This window comes from Eucyclogobius newberryi, unplaced genomic scaffold (genome assembly GCF_026437365.1).
Source record: "Eucyclogobius newberryi isolate DKJ021-1_F unplaced genomic scaffold, fEucNew1.0.hap1 SCAF_4, whole genome shotgun sequence".
Lineage (NCBI taxonomy): Eukaryota > Metazoa > Chordata > Actinopteri > Gobiiformes > Gobiidae > Eucyclogobius > Eucyclogobius newberryi.
In genome coordinates this window covers 19,005,107-19,022,911 of record NW_027316056.1, presented here as the reverse complement: position 1 = coordinate 19,022,911, position 17,805 = coordinate 19,005,107, and the positions used below count along the sequence as shown (strand labels likewise).

Sequence of the window (17,805 nt, the reverse complement as noted above, 5' to 3'; positions counted from 1 at the left end):
CCTTGGACTAGGCAATAATAACAAAGTAATTGACTACTTTTTAGACTCCGTACTGTGCAGTTTTGAACCGCCTGAAAACGCGACCTTTGATTTTCACAAAAAAAACTAATTTAGTAGTTTTCATATCCCAATTGTGTCTCCAAAAAAATCACAGCTGAACTTGGACATCTTGGAATTCAAGATTTTACCTTTTTCTTTCTTTCTTTCTTTTTCCAATTCAAGTCCCAATATTTTTTTAGTTTGGTATTACTTGTGGGCAAATTTGGTGTAATTTTGAACATGCACAAATACCTTTGCACAGTAACATAGATCTACACTTAAAAGTTCCAAAGACAATATTAACAATGGGCCCCAAATCTTTTTCGGATTGTCTCTATTACACCAGTATTCCCCATATTAGACCATTTAAAAAGCAAAGTCATCATAAGTTTCAAAATTCCATAATGGATATGACACTACACTCCAGTGGTTACATGTAAAAGGAAACCTAACAGCCCTTTAGCTAGTTTCAGTAAATAGGCACTACTGTCATTCACCTCTCTCTCGCTCTCTTACATATTCCTAGTGCAAATTCAGGTAGATAAAGTTAAAAGCAGAATACAATTTCACTGATGTCTTTTTTTAATCATAGACATGAGAAACAGTGCAGTCTATAAAGCCCGCCTCCATCCACAGTGGCGACGCCCCCGTGAGAACTATTTAATAGATATAGTTATTAATTTCACACCTGCATATGATTTGAAGTTAAATCTAAAACACACAAAACAGACATTACCGTTTGACAATAATTTATAGATAGTTAAAACGTATTATTTTACATTTACAAACAACGTGATTTCATTAAAACAATAAATGAGTTAAAAATCTATTGATATTCAAGATCTGTTAAAAAATGCTTTAAAATATAACTATTTCATTTACACAGGGGCTGAGACTGAACTGAAGAGGTGTGTAGCCAAATATTGGACTGACCATTTCATACATTCATGCCCAGTGCGGGACAACGTGGCCGCTCTAAGTGTGTCCCATATAAAGCTTAGTGTACCAGGGTTTAAACCAGGTTAGAGGCAGAACGTCATTATTGAGCAGCTTGAGTTGAGGCGGTTCTCTGCTCCGGAGTCTCTCGCTTCTTCATGGCTTCAATCACAGCCATCTCTTTGGCTTCCTTCTTCTCATTTCGAGCTTCATACTGCAGCCTGGGAACAAAACACCACAAGATAAAACAATTAGGCCGGTTAAAGGAGATATAATGGCAACACTTCAACTTGTCTCAATTCTAAGTCGGAAAAATATTTTAAAAAAGACTATTTGGAGTTATGGAAATACAGAATGAATGTTAAATACTAAGTTTAACTAACCTGTTTTCAATGATCCTCTGCACAATGTCATCAGTTGTGAGGTTGTTTCCACTGTTAATAGTCCTGAAGATGCCTCTCCTCTTTGCCTCCTGCAGAACAATAAATAAGGCCTCAGTCAAATATATATTTATTAGTTAGTATTATGAAGTACAAGTTCTGCGACAAGTTGGCCACTGTCCAGGGTGTACCCCGCCTAAGGCCCGAAGTCACTGGGATAGGCTCCAGTCACCCGCGACCCCCAAAAAAGGGAACAAGCGGTAGAAAATGGATGGATGAAGTACAAGCAGAACAAATACTCACAGCGTAGGGATCTGATCCATCTTTGTCTGGAAACACTTCCGTCTTGCCATGACAGACCAAATCCACCTAAAAACACAAAAGTTATTTGATTTAGTATCTTATTACCTGATATAATATATATAGTTTGTCCACCTGCTTTACATGTTTCGGCTACTTCCTGTAGCCTTCCTACAGTGTGTCAGGATGCTGTGGTGATGGTGTAGTGCAGTCTTGAAGGCTGCGTACACGGCTTTTCCAGACAGTAGACATCTTCTCAAGGTCTGCATCCCATGTGTGGGATAACAACTTGATTTAGGCTCAAAATTGTCAGTCAAAGCTGCGTCAGCAGCCTACAAGACTACACCATCTTGTGATGCTTCTGAGGAAGGCTACTGGAAGTAGTCGAAACATGTAAAGCAGGTAAACCAACTATCCTGTCTGACAAAAAGAAATAGTCATTTAATGATCTGAAGTTTGTAGGTGTTGATCTTTTGTTGTTAAATAAAAATGTCCACAAGGGGCAGAATACTGTATGTGTGCAATTAATTCAGTACCGTATAGAAAAGTTTAAATCTTACCTTGAAATGATCCACCAAGTCTTTGCCAACTGCGTAAGGTGCTCCAATCACCACCTCAGACACATACTGAAAAGATAATGAACCAAAGATTTTGAAAAATATTTACAATAGCTACAACTTTTTCATGTTTGAATAGTGGCTTTGCAACATTTTGGAATGCTACATGTGTCACTCGGTCTCTTAAAACAAAGTACAGGGAAGTGGGAGGACAAAGGGGGTAGGTGAAATATGCATTCACTCCATGCATGAATCAATTGAAATTCAACTTCGAGTAAACTAATGATGAAGGACCCCCTTGAAAAAGAGATGACACAAGGAAGCGATCCAAAGTAAATAAATAAGAGACACTGTTGTTACCAGGTTCATAGCTCTTTAAAGTTTAGCATAATATGTCCGTTTTAACTGCTACTGCAACAGAGGTAGATTTGTATCACTCTGAAACTCATAGATATGAGGGTACAGAGACTCATTGTAGCAGACCGAGCTGACCAGCAGGAATGGACTAAGGCACAGAGCCAAGTTGAGTTCAGAGCGCTGAAACGTCCCACTGTGAGCATGTGTTTGAACTCACCCTACAGGCCAGGACACTCAGCGTTCGCTCATGGATGTTCATGATTGGATAGTTCTTGCCCTTGTAGCGGTTCACTTCCTGACAATAGAAGAAATATACAACAGTGAGTGGACGCTTTTCTTGACATTAAGAGCTAATGTTACGCATTATGAACTGACCTAGCAAGTGCAAGAGTTCATGTTTTACTTTTATGGCAAATATTTTCAGAATGGCTTAGCAGTGGACCAAGGATAATTAATAGATAATTTAATAGATTTAAAAAATATATAACTGGAAAACCGTATACAGTGAAACTAAAGAATGAAGTGGGGGAAAAGCATCAAAATATGTACCTGATCAAAATGCAGTCCTACTATGACGTAAGGCCTCTCTGCCTGTTTGTAAACCATTTCTAAGAAGTCAACGTGGCCAATATCTGCAGGGAACATACTGTAAAGGCAAAAGCTGATATGAAATTGAATAGGTTTACGATAACATGCTAATCATGTTTTCTATTTTTTCTTGTTATCTATAAGGATACGAAAGAGATCGAAAGCGCCAGCTACATAGATAATTGTGTCTCCGGGCTGTGGCTCCTTTCCTGAGGCAAACTGGATGATTTTCTGTGACGTTTGGAGAAACTGGGAGACTCCTGTCCATGGACTGTTGCCTTTGGGACCCTTCAACATAGGGAAGAAATTATCAAACATAAACTAAAAAAGCAAAAAGGGTTGAGGAAAAACCCATCACCCACCTTTCCAAAGTTGTCTGTATGCGTCTGATAATCTGGGTTACTCTGCAGGTTAAAGCACATGAAAACATTAAAGAAAAAGCACAGGACAACATCAGCACACAGCATACACACTCTGACTTATCTTACCATGTTACTGTGATGGGCTTTTGTCATTAGAAGCATGCGTCCCACCAGGTCAGTGGTGGAGACCCCCTGAGTGCGTTTACACTCTTTGTACCGTCCCATGCGCTTCACCTCTTCATATGTGTCTTTACCATCTACTGTGAGGGTGATGTCGTCTGGCAAACAGGAAAAAGCATGAAATATAAATGTGAAATGAATGCGCAGTTTGACAATTTAAACAGAAATGGAAAAGACTTACCTCCGTGCACACAGTAGTCACAGTTGTATTTGTCGAGGGTCTCCAGAGTGGTCACATAAGGCGCTCCTTCAACTATTTCATCCACCCATTTTATGGCGCGCACCATCTTGTACCGCTCCGCTTGTGTGAACACAGGGGGTCCTTTGTGTTTTGAGATTTCAGCTTTAAAAAGGACATAAATCAGTCACTCATTATATCACACACCCTTAGGTATGCATCTGCAGTACGCAGATATAGGAAGATAAGTTTGCAATTAGTGCTGAAGAACTTTTTTCTAAATAAAGCTAGACACAATAGTAACTGAAGGCCATTTAGACCCCGACAGGCTCCAGGTCAGGTAAAGGTAAGGACTTTAAAACCACCAGGAAACAGGAATGTTTTTGAGGATTGAATTTACTAGTAATAATATTGTTATAACAATAGTTAAAAGCTCAAACAAACATAATAAAGGCCCTTGAATATGAGATGAGCAGAGACTGTACTTTATTACATGTTTGTATCCTTTAGGTAGAGCTGTAAACCTTTAGTCATTTACTTGATTAAATGGTCAATGTCGTCTTTGTGGACCAAAATCTTCGTCGGCTAGGAATGTCAAGATTATTAGGTTAATCGTGATTATTTAGGTCACAATAGAATATTGAAGTGTAAATAAATGATAGCCATGACATTTATTTTTCTATTAAATTTGTAGAAAAGTGACCATTTTCAAACTAAATTACTGGTAAGTCTTTTTAGTTCAATTAAAAGAAAAGTGATGATTTTATCACCTTTTCCTCAAAAAAGTAAACTTAAATGTGAAGTGCTTTTTTATCTCCCTGTTTATGTCAAATTAATCATTCAGAGAGTTGGATTTCATAAAGCTGGTCACATATTGGAGGAGCTTGTAATGTGTAACAAAAACAAGAAGGATAGTAAATTTAAGATTTGATTGTTGTTTTGGTCATGATGTTAGTACTAATGTTAATAATCGTTAATTGGCAATGTTTATTCTCACAATAATTGTTAAACCAACATTTGAACCCTGCTCTTACCATCAGTGTGTACGCCGACTATGAGGTAATCTCCCATGCCTTTCGCTTGCCGCAGCTGGTTGGAGTGACCGTAGTGAACCATGTCATAACTGTTCAGAAGAGGAGTCAATGAAAAAATAATAATTAAATATACATGCAACAAAAGAACTTGCAACTATTCTTTAAATCATGTTGTAAATGCAATTTTACATAATCCACTTTATATACTGGAGCTTATTGTTTTGTCATTACTTCATACAGGAAACCACAACAACAAATTCAGAAAATTTACAACACATGAAAGGTCACTGGAGGAAGGGTAACGAGGAAGCGCCCAGGAAAAGTCACTTAATTCCTAATTCAGAGTTCATTCATTGTAATATAGTAGTGTCATAAGTAGGAAAGAGTCAGCACATTTTAATCTGATACAAAATGCTGTTTTATCATAATAAAATAACTGAATGAAAATGTCTAAGTTCTGTGAAAACAACATGTCCCATTTGGACCAAGGGCATAAGCCTGAACAAACAGACAAATCAATCAAGAATAATAAGGAAAAGTGTTTCATATTATGGATTGTTTTAATACAGCTTCCTGTTATCTAAACCTATTACCTATTGCCTGATGAGATATTTTCCTGGATGACACGTTGTCCATTTCAGTTATTTATAACCAACACATGAGATGACTGGACACAGCTCGAGCTGGATGTCATGTCACACCTTTCAGTTTTGATACGACAATTCATAATTTAAATGTTTGCGAAAACTGTCATCCATTTCACAACCACACAGCTAGAATGATGGCAGGGCTTGGGCCAGAAAAAGACACATGACTTCACTTAAAAAAAAAGGTAGAGATATGTAATTGAAACAGTTCTGTAATTATTACTACAGAGTTAGTACAACTTCCAGTGTTTCCCACAGGATTCAGAGGCATCTTTGCCATAGCAATCAGTAGTTCAAAACAAATAGGGGCAAAAGTTCTCAAACTTCTATCCATGAGTTTCTTCCTCTTCATCTCCTCTTCTTTTTTTCTATAGACTTTATTCCACCAGTTTCAAGACAGAAAAAATAGTAGCCTTGCCATAGTGATCAACAATTTAAAACTAAATATTATCTTTTGAATGGAACAACGTAGTATGGCATGGGAGCTTGATGACAGCAGTATGTTGGCTACATCTTCCTTGCCGAATGTGTTACTTATTGTAAACAAATTCACTAACTTTAGTTAACGGATTCTTTTGTGATAAACGCCCTGTCAAAACTCCACATGTAAAGCTAGCTAGATAGCATTAGCGCGTTAGCTCAATGAAAGACTGCCCACTGTCATGACGACTCCATTGACCACAGGTGAAACCTCTCACTGGGACTTTTGCAGATCCTACAGCCTCAAGGACAGGACTTACCATCCGTCACACCACAAGCGGAGAGGGCTCTTTCTCCTGTCCGGGCTGCGTGCCGCGCCACCGGGCTCACTGCACCCGGCGTCCCGCGGCTGCTCGTCTTCTTCGGTGGCGTGGTGTCCATTTTTGATCATCTTCGCGGCTTCACACTAAATTTAAGACTGTAAATGACAATCTTGCTGTTGGTTTTAGTCGTATGAGAGGCTGTGTAGCTCAATAAAGAGGCGATTTCACACGGTCACAGAGATATCACCCCGGACAACCCCTCCCGCTTACGTCACATCGAACGAATCGGCTTAGGCGTTGCGTAACAAGGTCACGTGATCCACCGTCGACAACTCCCTCCGGACTATTTTCTACTGCCTTTGATCATTTATGAAAGTTCAACATGCATAAACATTCACTGAAAAAAATACTATACTGGCTTGCTATTTATATATATATATATTATCACACCGTTTGTCAATGTAAGTAACTAAGTTCATGAAAAAGATCATTTATTACAAAAATAGAACAAGAGGAATAAATTCAACCTTTTTAATATCAAAACAGAGGTGCCACATTGCCAGCACTAATGACGTAACGTTTTCAGACAATCTGATGTGACAAAACAAACTTTAAAATGACATAATACCGAATTTTCCTGAGCAAACAAATAAATCCATTTGGTAATGCCCCAACTATGTGTTGCATGATAAAAAAAAATATTTAAAAAGTAATTCAGGAGAACATGTGTTGAGTAAAAAATGTAAACAATAAACATTAACTTGATCCTGAGCAAATTAACAATAGCGTTAGCATTAGCAGCAAATACTTTTTAAATAATGTTAAATGCAAAATATGAAAATTGAAAACATAATTTTAATTTAATTTTAGTGCAAACATACAAAAGACAAAAATCTTAGCCAAGACCTTTAACAAAAAGTATTAATCAGTGACTTCATAATGAGGTTTCAAATCCTGTACCTAGCATGAGCTAGATATAGGTCATGCTGTTTTCACTAAAAACTGGCTTTCTCTGAAATACAATATACTGGTATTTCTTTTTTTAACTACAAACTTGGTAAACTCTGTGCATACAATCTATGTATGCATAGACTGTATGTTGACATCTGTTGAACAATTCTTTTAGGTCATGTACATTAGAAGACTTTGAGTAAACAACCCAGTTAGTGGCTTCATCAAATTTACCTTTGATGCCGACAACACATTAGCGGTGGTATTCTAAACCAATTTCAACCCTGAGGTATACTGTGCTTATTTGCTATGAGTAACAAATTTAAGACATCTATCACACAAATCAGTGGGTCCAGTATCTCAGTAAACCTAAAATAGCACCTGATGTGTAATAACACATTTTCCCATCCTCCAAGGAAAAGAAGGGTTAGACACACACCTAAAGGAGCTCATGCTCAATTTGGATAATCAGGGAGTTTTTTTCTTCCCAGTTCTTCCTTTGCGATAACCTCGTCCGAACCAACCTCCTTGAACAGATGGACTTTCTATAGAGACTTCAGTGTGAGCCGAGACAATCTCCTGCTCCACAGATAGAGTGATGACTTCACGAGAATGACTTTTGGCCTCTTCTGGCTTTAAAAGTACAGCCAAGGTAAAGATGGGATCATCAGTCCTAAAAAAGTAAATATGAAAGTAAATATGAAGTAAATATGAATTCTCAGGTCTTTTGCGCAACTACTTTGTTGTTGATGTGCTTTACCTTTTATAAGGTGGAACATGTATATTTAGCTCCTCCATTAGAAGTTTCATAACATCATCACATTTGGCATGAATTTTAAGCACAGCCAAATCATCTTTTGGTGTCCACTGTAGCAGAAGATAGCCAAAATGACACCTAATTACACACCATAATGTTCAACTACGGTACTTTAAACAAAGTACTTGAAATCTAAAACAAAAAAGAACAAAGACAAACCTGCAGATTGACGATGTACAATTGTGGCCGCTTGGTTGCTGGTTTGTTCATGGACCATAGACATGGATATTTTTTCAGCACCTACAAAATTAACTAATTAGTTATTGTTAATTTGTATTGTAAAATAAATAATTGCAATGAAAGTAAATTTACCTTTAAACTTGAGCCTAAACAGAGGATGACATCTGCTGTCTTGGCGGCCTGTGCAGCTCCTTCCCAGTTCAGAGGTTGTTCTAGAGTTCCTCGCTCCCCGAAATGCACAATAGTATCTCTGAGTTCACTGTCGCAAAGGCCACACTTACGGCCTGTGCCGTGTCGGTGAAGTGAAGTTCGTTCAGTAACATCAAATAATCGCACATACTCCTTCACAGGAGAACACGAGGTACACACCTCAATAAACATGTTTCCATGGAGCTCAGATAGCACTTGTCTTGGAAGACCACTACGTAAATGAAGGCCATCACAGTTCTGTGACACAACATGCTTCACCTATTAAAAAAAAAAAAAGATGAAATTAATAAAAATGATATGTTTAAGCATATATAAACAACCAATAAAAGGCTTCCTCGCATACCAGCTTTTCCTTGTGCATTGTTCTAATGCACATGTGTGTGAATGTTGGCTCTGCTTTGCTAAGATCAGATGAACTGTAAAAAAATATGTTTATATGGAGTATAAAAGAAAACATGTGAATGGACATTGTAAACATTTTATTCAAAGCAATTTGTACCTGATTATTCGCCCCTTCTGTAGTTGTGTCCAAACACCATTTGGACCCCTGTAGTCTGGGATAGAGGCTGCCTAAAACAACACAAACAAAGTACAAGTCACTCAATGTTGACAGATTCCAAAATACTTTTAAGTTATTGGACATACCGTGCTTATGCCAGCACCAGTGTAGACAACCAAGTTTTTAGCCTGTTTAATAGTAAGAGCCAGCTGCCTCACTTTGTATTTCAGATCATCAGCATCATCAAAAACCTGCAGAAATACACACATTACACACATAGCAATAGTAAAACATATTCAAACATGATGTATGAAAACTAATCAGGTCCTGTGCCTTCTTGATAAATCACATTTCTAATGTGTCCAGAGCTTCATATCTTTCATACCTCCTCTTGCTTCCTCTTGAGCACGTTCCTGCGGAGCTCCCTCCTGCACAGCTCCTCCACCGTGTCCCGGTGCAGCTCCAGCACCTCGGCCTCTTCTTCTGACCGCTCCACCACGGGCTTCTTCAACACTTGCCCTACCTATACACAACACCAAACAAGAACAGGAGTTTAAGACAGTCTCCACTCCCCTAATACTATCGGGTTAAAACGCATGCTAGGCTAACAAATGCCTTCATTAATCTACTTACCAGTTTAAATATCTTCCGTTCCCTTTCTCGTTGCAGTATTTTGGCCTTTTCTAGTGCTTTTCTTTCCGACCGCGAAGAAAAATCACTGTTTACCTCTTCCTCCATGGCCCTCCACAAGAATCAGCTGAGAAACATTAATTCAAAACAAAGCCCCCCCGACTTGTGCATACCGGAAGCTCCTCAGGCTCCCGGGTCAGTAGCGCCTCCTGCTGTTGGGAGGCTGCGGTGTACTCTGAGGTCTATAATGAACATTGTGAATAAATTCCTTTGTCCTTTTCAGAAGACGCGAAAACATTATTGTGAAGTGCTTAATTATATGATGTATTGTATACTATTATATGGCTACCGTTTTATGTTATAGTATATTCCAGTTCCTGCATTTATCCATTGAGTGCCAGTGTTGTCTTTTAAATAAGAGACCTCAAAATGAATGTCAACAAACATGTTTTAAAATATTTATTTCAAACTTGTATAAATAACATAAGATCTGTGTGAACTACAATAACAAAGGCCTTGTGCATTTTGGCTTAATTGTGTACAATACAAGGCAATACTTGTACACAAAAAACAAAGGAAATAGCAATTGTAACAATATGGCAGGTCATATCAGTAAATAAACAAATCATGACCTTATAAAAATTAATTCACTTAGATTTCTAAAAAGTCAGCGAGAGTCCTAAAATTTGCCTTATTATTCTCAAGTTGGCTTGCTTATAAATAAATAATGGACACTTCAAAAGTATTAAAAAAAATCACAAGTGAAACATCTTCCTTAACGTTGCTACAGTTTTGGCAGATCAGGAAACAGGAAACAAGAAAATGAGCTCAAAGCTATTGCAGTGCCGTCTGATCATTAGCTCTTAACAGTCAGTCATGTTTGCTGGAAATCTTGAAACACTGACAGCAATCAAGAATCTCTGTGTCAGTTTCCATTTTTTTTACTCTTCTAAAATGTAAAGATATTCATGTAATTGCTAGAGGTCTTATTAGGATCCCACAGTGGGGCCAATTAGAGCGGTGTCATCGGGGTCTGGAGGTGTAAGTGCTCTTGGGGACCCTCTGAGGATTTGCTCTGTACTGTCCTGCCTGTGTCTCTAATGGCTGCTCAGCGGAAAATCCAGGCTTGTGCCGATTCCTCATTCCGGCTCCCCTGTGCCTCGCCGCTGTCTTCTTCTGGATCCTAGTGAGAAAAGGAAAAAGCTTCAAGCCGATGACACCCAGGCACCATCCAAGAAAATAAAAAAATATATTTCCGTGTCCTGCGGTGTGCGAGTTTTAATTTTCTTCAGATTAAGAGGAATACTGCTGCTGCCTGTGACTGTTTAAAATGTTAGAGGAAACTTTTCTTTACAGAAGTTGGACAAAGATATAGTAACAGTCAAGCTTACATTAAACTTCTCTTTCTCTCCAGCGACTTCTGTGTTGCTGCAGACAAGGAACTCTTTCCTCTTTGTTGGTCTCCAGATCCACTCTAAGAACAGACTCAAACGATTAATTTGGTTGGAAATTGTTTATATATTATTGGTAAATACATTTATAACATTTCACATGTGATCTCACTTGTTGGCAATAAAATTGCAACTACTAATACCAGCTGAAAGTTTAATATGTAATACATATTTACTCTTATTCAACAGTATGACTATTTGTGATTCGTTTTGGTAAATTAAAAGCCAACGAAACAGGGAATGATTATAACTAGTAACATTTTAAAATACAATTGATTTTACTTGTCTCTTGAGCTCCCTTTCCCGGACCAGGTCTCGGTCGATACTGATCAGCTGCATCCTCTCTCTACTCGACAGACGTAAGAAGATGTCATGGATCTCATATCGTACGGCGCGAAGCTGAACAGACGCAATTAAACACAGGCGACATCATGAATTGGCAATATTCAAACTGTTGGAGCATTACAACTCAACAAGATAGATGAGTGAAATACAACAATTTGAGTTACCTTACCTGTAGTGTTACTCTTTCTTGCAACATAAGGTCTTGTCTGGAGGTGAGTCCTTTGTTAGGGCTGTGCTTCTGAAAGGCCTGTAAAAACTGCCGTGTGTCCTGTAGAGAAAACGTAATCGCAATAAATGTAATTCATTTGTTCACACACATATAAGACAAACAAAACATTTCACCGTGTCTACTTACCCTGCCTGTGCGAACCAGCTGGGCAACTCTCTCAGTCCTCAGCAGCCTGCGTGTCAGAAAGCCCTTTGTGACGGCAACCAGCAGGTGGCGATAGTGCTCAGGGAGCGGGACAGTGGAGGGCTGTGGATGAATAATGAGGACCAGAGGGGAAGAGAGAGGAGAATGCTAATACCATCAATGACATCCAATTAATTTCCTGCAAAGATTCTCAAGGTCCTTTGTTGGCATCTGTTTAGGGCATCAATGGAAGAAGCCGTACAGTTCATCATTTTAATAGGATATAATAAGCTGAATAATAAGCAGGTGGCGTGCTTTTCTCTCACTTGTTGATTGTACCAGTGTAGTGCTAAAAGGGCATGGCTGTTGGACAATGTGGTAATGAAGCTGTCATAGCGGGACATAGCAACAGCAGATAATATGGACTGCAAAGACGAAACAAAAACTGGACTTTTATTTTTTTTCATCTGGGTGAATGAACCTACAGGTCATGAATATAAATCCCGTGACTACAAGGGTAAAAGGGTCAAACATGTGCATTAGTGACATGAGCGAATGAATGCGATGCAAATACCTGGGAGAGGGTCGCAAAGGTCGCCGTGTCCCCAAGACGTGCGGTGGACACGGAGCAGGGCAAGGGCATGCTGTGAAGAAGGCTGGAACGCGCCGCCAACGCCTAAAAGAAACAGACACAGCAGAGTGACCTAAAGAGTCGTGGATGTGTGCAAGCGTGCGTACATTTGGGAGCAGGCAAGGTTGAAAAATATTGAATTGGAAAGGACAGCAAATGAGGCAGGAGGAAAAAATTAATTGAGGGTAGCGAGAAAGAGAGCTGGGGCAGAGACGCAGGAGAGAAGCAAGGGATGACAGCGAGGGATGAGGGAAATTAATACAACCACGGAGTAAAAATGAGTGTGGTAAAGGTGTGAGACAAAACAAAGAGGAGGACGGGAAAAGAGGGCAGAAAAAAAAAGAAGAGCCATTAGTGGTGGCACGCGGCGGGACAATCTGGCACTTAACCACAGACGCTCATGAATTAAACAAATCATCCTTTTTCGGTGTCAATTCCCCCTGGTCCCACTCCTGTGACCACTGAGGGCGCCAGTATTGTCTCTCATCGCAACCCAGATGATGGAGCAGAGTCAAAAAGGAAGTCTTTTTTTAAACTGCATATGTTAATTATATTGTTGTTAGGATACATTAATTAAACAGAGGCAGCGATTAATAGGGCAAGGACACTGGCCAAGAACAAATACAGACACGAGCCGAAGAAACCAGGACAAGCTGCCAAAGCACAGCACGTGTCCTTGAAGTATTGCGCACACATACACAAGATACAGGCACTAGAACAGGGGACCAGCTTGACTCTTAGGATGTAATGAAACATTTATGGTGGAATCGCTGTGCTTTCCTTTATCACTGGGGAGAGGCTGAAGGTCCCTTGTAAGGAACAGATGTAAGTCTGCCCATGACCCAGGTCTCAAAGCACATTGCAACAGGTATGGCTGCCATATGTGCCTGTATATTCTATGGAATAATTGGTAAGGGAAGTGTATAAAGTGCATTTACTACAATAGTGATGGCACAGCATGTCCCCACCTTTCTCCGTCTCGTTTTAAACTAAAAATTGGAAACACTGGGCTCAACATTAATTTTAAATTTTTTGCTCTTAGGTGACTTTTGGTGGTGTCAAAGCGATGGGGAGTGAATTATAGCAGCTGTACAGGAAAGATCTAGTGCTCCATCTGTACTCCGGGATGATGCAATCTAATGCAAAAAGGTGGCAAGAGGGACAGTGGACTGCAGTGTTTTACTTAATGTCTCCTCCACCCCTTACAGGACATGCCTGTTCGTTCAAACCCATCTACAATTTGCATTATATTGTGGGATGGACATATAACTTTCAGTCGGTAAGATCGTGACATATTTTTTCTAACCTTCTAGTGTGCAGGGATTGCGCCGTAACGTCTTTATTTAGACTCGAGACCTTCACAAAGAGTAAAGGCCTCTGACTTTTTATCGGCTGATTAATGAGAGTAGTAAATAATTAAAAGAAAATACAGTATATTAGTTGAATAGGGCACCTGTAGTAGTTGTTCCTGTTGCAGTTGGTGCTCCTCCTGCAGCGCTCTGATCTGAGCCGAGTGGATCCGTCTCAGTTGTTCCTGTCTTTCCTTCACACTGTGGAGGCCTTCATGCAACCCCACGGCAGCTACACATCATTGAACACAACACATGGTCAAAAATGAAGATTAATGACTGTTTTCTCTGGTTGGTGTGAGGGATTTATCATCCGACACAGCCCCTACGCATGAGTTGTGATTATGATGTGACAAGTGGAACCAAGTCACTTTTTGAGTTAATCACAAAGAAAATATTAAGACGAGGCCCAATGTCGCAGTAGTGCAGAAATGCTGTCATGACCATGTAATGAAGGAAAATTAACTTAAATGAAATGATAATGCACAACTTCAATGTCTAGTTCCCTTTTCTTGAGAGGTAGTTACTCATATATGTATTGTTAATAAGGCTGGCCAATATGGTGATAAAAATCAAATTATGATCTCATCCATGTGACTATTTTTTGTGATATTGTCAGATTGTGATTCTGTGTTTTTCTCGATGACACATTTTCTAACTCACTTCTCCTATTGGTCAACCACAGGCTCTGAGTGAGTGAGAGATGAATTTAACCAATTATAGTAACGTATGAGCTATCTAAACAAACTTAAATTACTACTTTAAGGCAATACAAAGATACTAGGTGTACATGAATAGTGACAAAATCAAAACTGTGAGCTGGCTCCAAGAAAATCATGATATAAATCTTTTGTCATTTCACCCACCACTGTTGTTCTACTGACAAAGACAATTTTATCCACTATAGCAAGAAATGGGGAAGAGAACATAAAGAGGACTGTTAAAATCTCAATAATGCTCTTTACAGTTAAGATTGTACTAATTCTGCTTCTGCACAGACTTTAATGGCTATTATTAGATGTCCATACAATTTTGTGAGGTACACCGCACTGGACTGACCTTTCGGAGTGCTGGAGCTGGGTCTACTTGCTGCCTGCTGGCCTCTTTTCTCGACCTCCGTCATCTGCAGCCTACGTTTCACCTTTGACCCAGCGCCCTGATCTTCACCTCCGCTTTCCGGGGTCATCTGTTTCTCCTCACGCCTTTGAGATCCATATACACTGTGACGCCACAACTCAGAGGGAGTGTCCACATGGTAGGACTGGTTCAGAGACGAGGCGCGAGAGTCGTTACCCACGTCGACTTTCACCAGATGGTTACTGGCATCCGACAATACGGAGACATGATTTTGTGTTGTGGCTTCAGGAAGACATGTTCCAAACACATCGGGGATCCTCTGTTCCGTAGAAAGGGTACATTGGGCTGGTGCCGGCCTTCTAATATTCTGTGTTTTTACTAGTCTCATGTAATCATTCTCCCTACAAGTCATGATCGACGTAACAAGCTGTTGTAAATTCACTGCTACTGTTTCTGTCTCCATGAGTGATGTTTCATCATTGCTGCTTTTTAATGCCGGCGATTGGCTCTTCTGTGAAAAGTAGACATCTCCCAAACAACAAGCTGAATTGTTCTGGCTTATCGGCATTTGCTGACTCTCACTTTGGCTGCTACTTTTATCTGCGTTCTCTGTCAGCGTGGACTCCAAATCTGAGATCAGCACTTTGAGGCCAGACAGGTTGGACTCCAGCTGATCTATGTGCTGCGAGTTATTTGCGGAAACACTTGTTACATCACTCTCAACAACATTCAGAGCCAAAGTACCGCTATTACATTCTTCAATCTTGTTGTTATTTATGGACGTATTGATCACAGTCCCCTTCTGGGAGTTTTTATCAAATGGTGCAGGGGGGCTTTTGAGTTTGCAGGAAACAGGACTCTTACAAAAGTTAAGGGCTGGGATGCTGCGATATTTCTTGACATCGTTAAAAGTTGTGGGGGAAGTATTGGCACTGCATTCTCTACTGCTGCTCCTATTTTCTGTCCATATTGGCACCAGCAAGGACACATTTCTAGGCCCACTTGTGTTCACCCAATTGTTTATCTTAATTGAGTCTAGGCTTTCACTACAAGGATTTATGATATAGTCTTGTGCTTGGTCAATTCCTAAGCGTGACTTGTCATAGATGTTGTCAGTTTTCCTATCACTTTCACAGGAGCTCTTCTGTGCTTGGCCCACAATGGAACTATGGCTATCGCTTCTCTCTTGACTCTTCCTTGGCTCTGTCCCTTCGGTGAGCTGCTCATCATTTTCCTTATCAGACAGGCTCTGCTCCTCTGACTTTGGCTGATCTTGAGCTCTGTCCTGAACTTTAGGGCTTTTGGCCTGGCTACGAAGCATGTGCTGGCGCCGGCGATACTCCTGAGATTTTTTCAGTAAGGCCTGGAGACTCATTCGATAAGGTTCCTCTAGCAGCTTTGAGTCCTCATCATCAGTCTGAATTGTGTCATTGAGTTGCGTGTGTATTTCTATGAGGCATTTAGGTGCTGGTACATTCTTTGGTGGGTCTGTTAGGTCATCCTTTATCTCTACCTCTTGATCATTATCACTTGCTAAATGTGAAGTTTCTTTAAAAACACCAAAGGACTCATCAGATGAACTGGGATTAATAAATGAGACAGTTTCAGGATTTTCAGCTTTCAAATGATCACCAAAGGATGATTCTTGACCACTCTTCTCCAACTCTTCACCATCAACTACTGGATAGTGAATAATATTAGGCATCTTTTTAACTGTATCTGACAAGTTATGGATTAAAAAACCTTCAAAACTATCGTCTCTTGAAAATAAATCATCTTCTTTTTGACCACATACGGCACCGAATGTGTTTTCTACGTTAGTGTAGCTATCATAACCTGAAGATAAATGATGGCAGTAGGTCTTAACTGAACTGGAATCTAAACCTGTATCACTAGTTTGAGGAAAACCATGGCTTACTTCACAATAACTAGTTTGAGGCGGTAAATGAGAGGTCAAGAGGGCATTGCAGGTGGTTGTTGTGAGTGGATAGAGACTTTCCTTGACCATTTCTGTTGTTTTAAAAGCAGGGGAGAGACTTTTCTTTGTAAAGGAGCTTTCTGACACCGATCCACCGATACCATCATTGGGTGATGCTTGATTGTCATTATTTGATTCTTTGAGGAGCTCTTCTAGCGTTGGTGTTTTTCTTATCTGAAATGAAATAAACATACGTATATGCAATAGCAGAATAATAATAGTAAGAAAAATTATGCTAGATCATTATGAGAAATAAAACACTTACATTAACACTGTGTAGAATGGTTTGAACATAGGACATTCTTGTATAATCTTTGCGCTTCCTGTTTTCAGCAGCTTTTAGTGCAGCCTCTTTGAGTCTGCACATCTCCTCCTTTTGTGGTGCTGAGAGCTGTTATAGGCACAAAACATGCTTTGATTTCAGACTACAACTTCGAGAAAGCAAATGACATATACACACTTATAACTATATATAGAATAAATATTACTGCTACATCAAACTAATAATCCTTACTCCCTGTATTACTAACTAAGATATAAACTAAACTAATAGACAATACCTACAGAAGTGCAAGTGATCAGTGCTTAAACATACTCCAGGCCTACCAGAGGAGGAAGGATTGGTCGACCATAGAAGCAGATGAGGGAAGATGATTTCGGCTTGTCCTCCTCATCAATATCTTTAGTCTTTTTTAGCTGCGACAGACGAAACTCCACAAACGTATCGTAGTCCTCCATGACACGTTATTCACAATGTGACAATGACAATATGTCAAGATTTATGATGGTTGCTATGGTAAAGTATATTTCTAGCTAATGTTGTTGTAGCAAGCTAACCAACGCAGCGTAAAGTTTATAAGGCAATCTTTCATTCTCAGCATCAGAAACTTTGACTCGTGCGCACTTACGAGTAAATACAACAAACAAAACCACCAGTAGTTAAGGTATAGAACAATAAACTCTACTAAACGCTGTCTCCGCGGTTTGGATCAGTGTTTACATTTTACCCGCCTCTCTTCCCTCAGCAACCGACA

At 39.6% G+C, this 17,805-nt stretch overlaps 3 protein-coding genes across 3 annotated transcripts; all 3 read right to left on the bottom strand.

Annotated features, from left to right (window-relative positions):
• Positions 1–536: 536 nt before the first annotated feature.
• pcyt2 (phosphate cytidylyltransferase 2, ethanolamine) lies at positions 537–6,579 on the bottom strand. Its single transcript, XM_072462811.1, has 12 exons — positions 6,299–6,579; positions 4,912–5,000; positions 3,881–4,042; positions 3,646–3,797; positions 3,520–3,561; positions 3,307–3,445; positions 3,119–3,201; positions 2,787–2,864; positions 2,216–2,281; positions 1,659–1,724; positions 1,359–1,447; positions 537–1,196 (listed from the first exon to the last, which is right to left on the bottom strand). The coding sequence occupies exons 1-12, from the start codon at positions 6,427–6,429 to the stop codon at positions 1,079–1,081; spliced, it is 1,215 nt and encodes a 404-aa protein (XP_072318912.1). The 5' UTR covers positions 6,430–6,579; the 3' UTR covers positions 537–1,078.
• A 1,039-nt stretch (positions 6,580–7,618) lies between these two features.
• sirt7 (sirtuin 7) lies at positions 7,619–9,793 on the bottom strand. The gene is made up of 9 exons (XM_072463552.1): positions 9,592–9,793; positions 9,344–9,481; positions 9,105–9,209; positions 8,959–9,029; positions 8,803–8,875; positions 8,382–8,717; positions 8,229–8,309; positions 8,013–8,119; positions 7,619–7,925 (listed from the first exon to the last, which is right to left on the bottom strand). Exons 1-9 carry the CDS (start codon positions 9,694–9,696, stop codon positions 7,721–7,723), a joined length of 1,221 nt encoding a protein of 406 aa, XP_072319653.1. The 5' UTR covers positions 9,697–9,793; the 3' UTR covers positions 7,619–7,720.
• A 361-nt stretch (positions 9,794–10,154) lies between these two features.
• cp110 (centriolar coiled-coil protein 110) lies at positions 10,155–17,803 on the bottom strand. Its single transcript, XM_072462738.1, has 10 exons — positions 17,378–17,803; positions 17,037–17,162; positions 14,776–16,945; positions 13,821–13,948; positions 12,311–12,412; positions 11,740–11,859; positions 11,554–11,652; positions 11,322–11,438; positions 10,980–11,062; positions 10,155–10,771 (listed from the first exon to the last, which is right to left on the bottom strand). The coding sequence occupies exons 1-10, from the start codon at positions 17,507–17,509 to the stop codon at positions 10,612–10,614; spliced, it is 3,237 nt and encodes a 1,078-aa protein (XP_072318839.1). The 5' UTR covers positions 17,510–17,803; the 3' UTR covers positions 10,155–10,611.
• Positions 17,804–17,805: the final 2 nt, after the last annotated feature.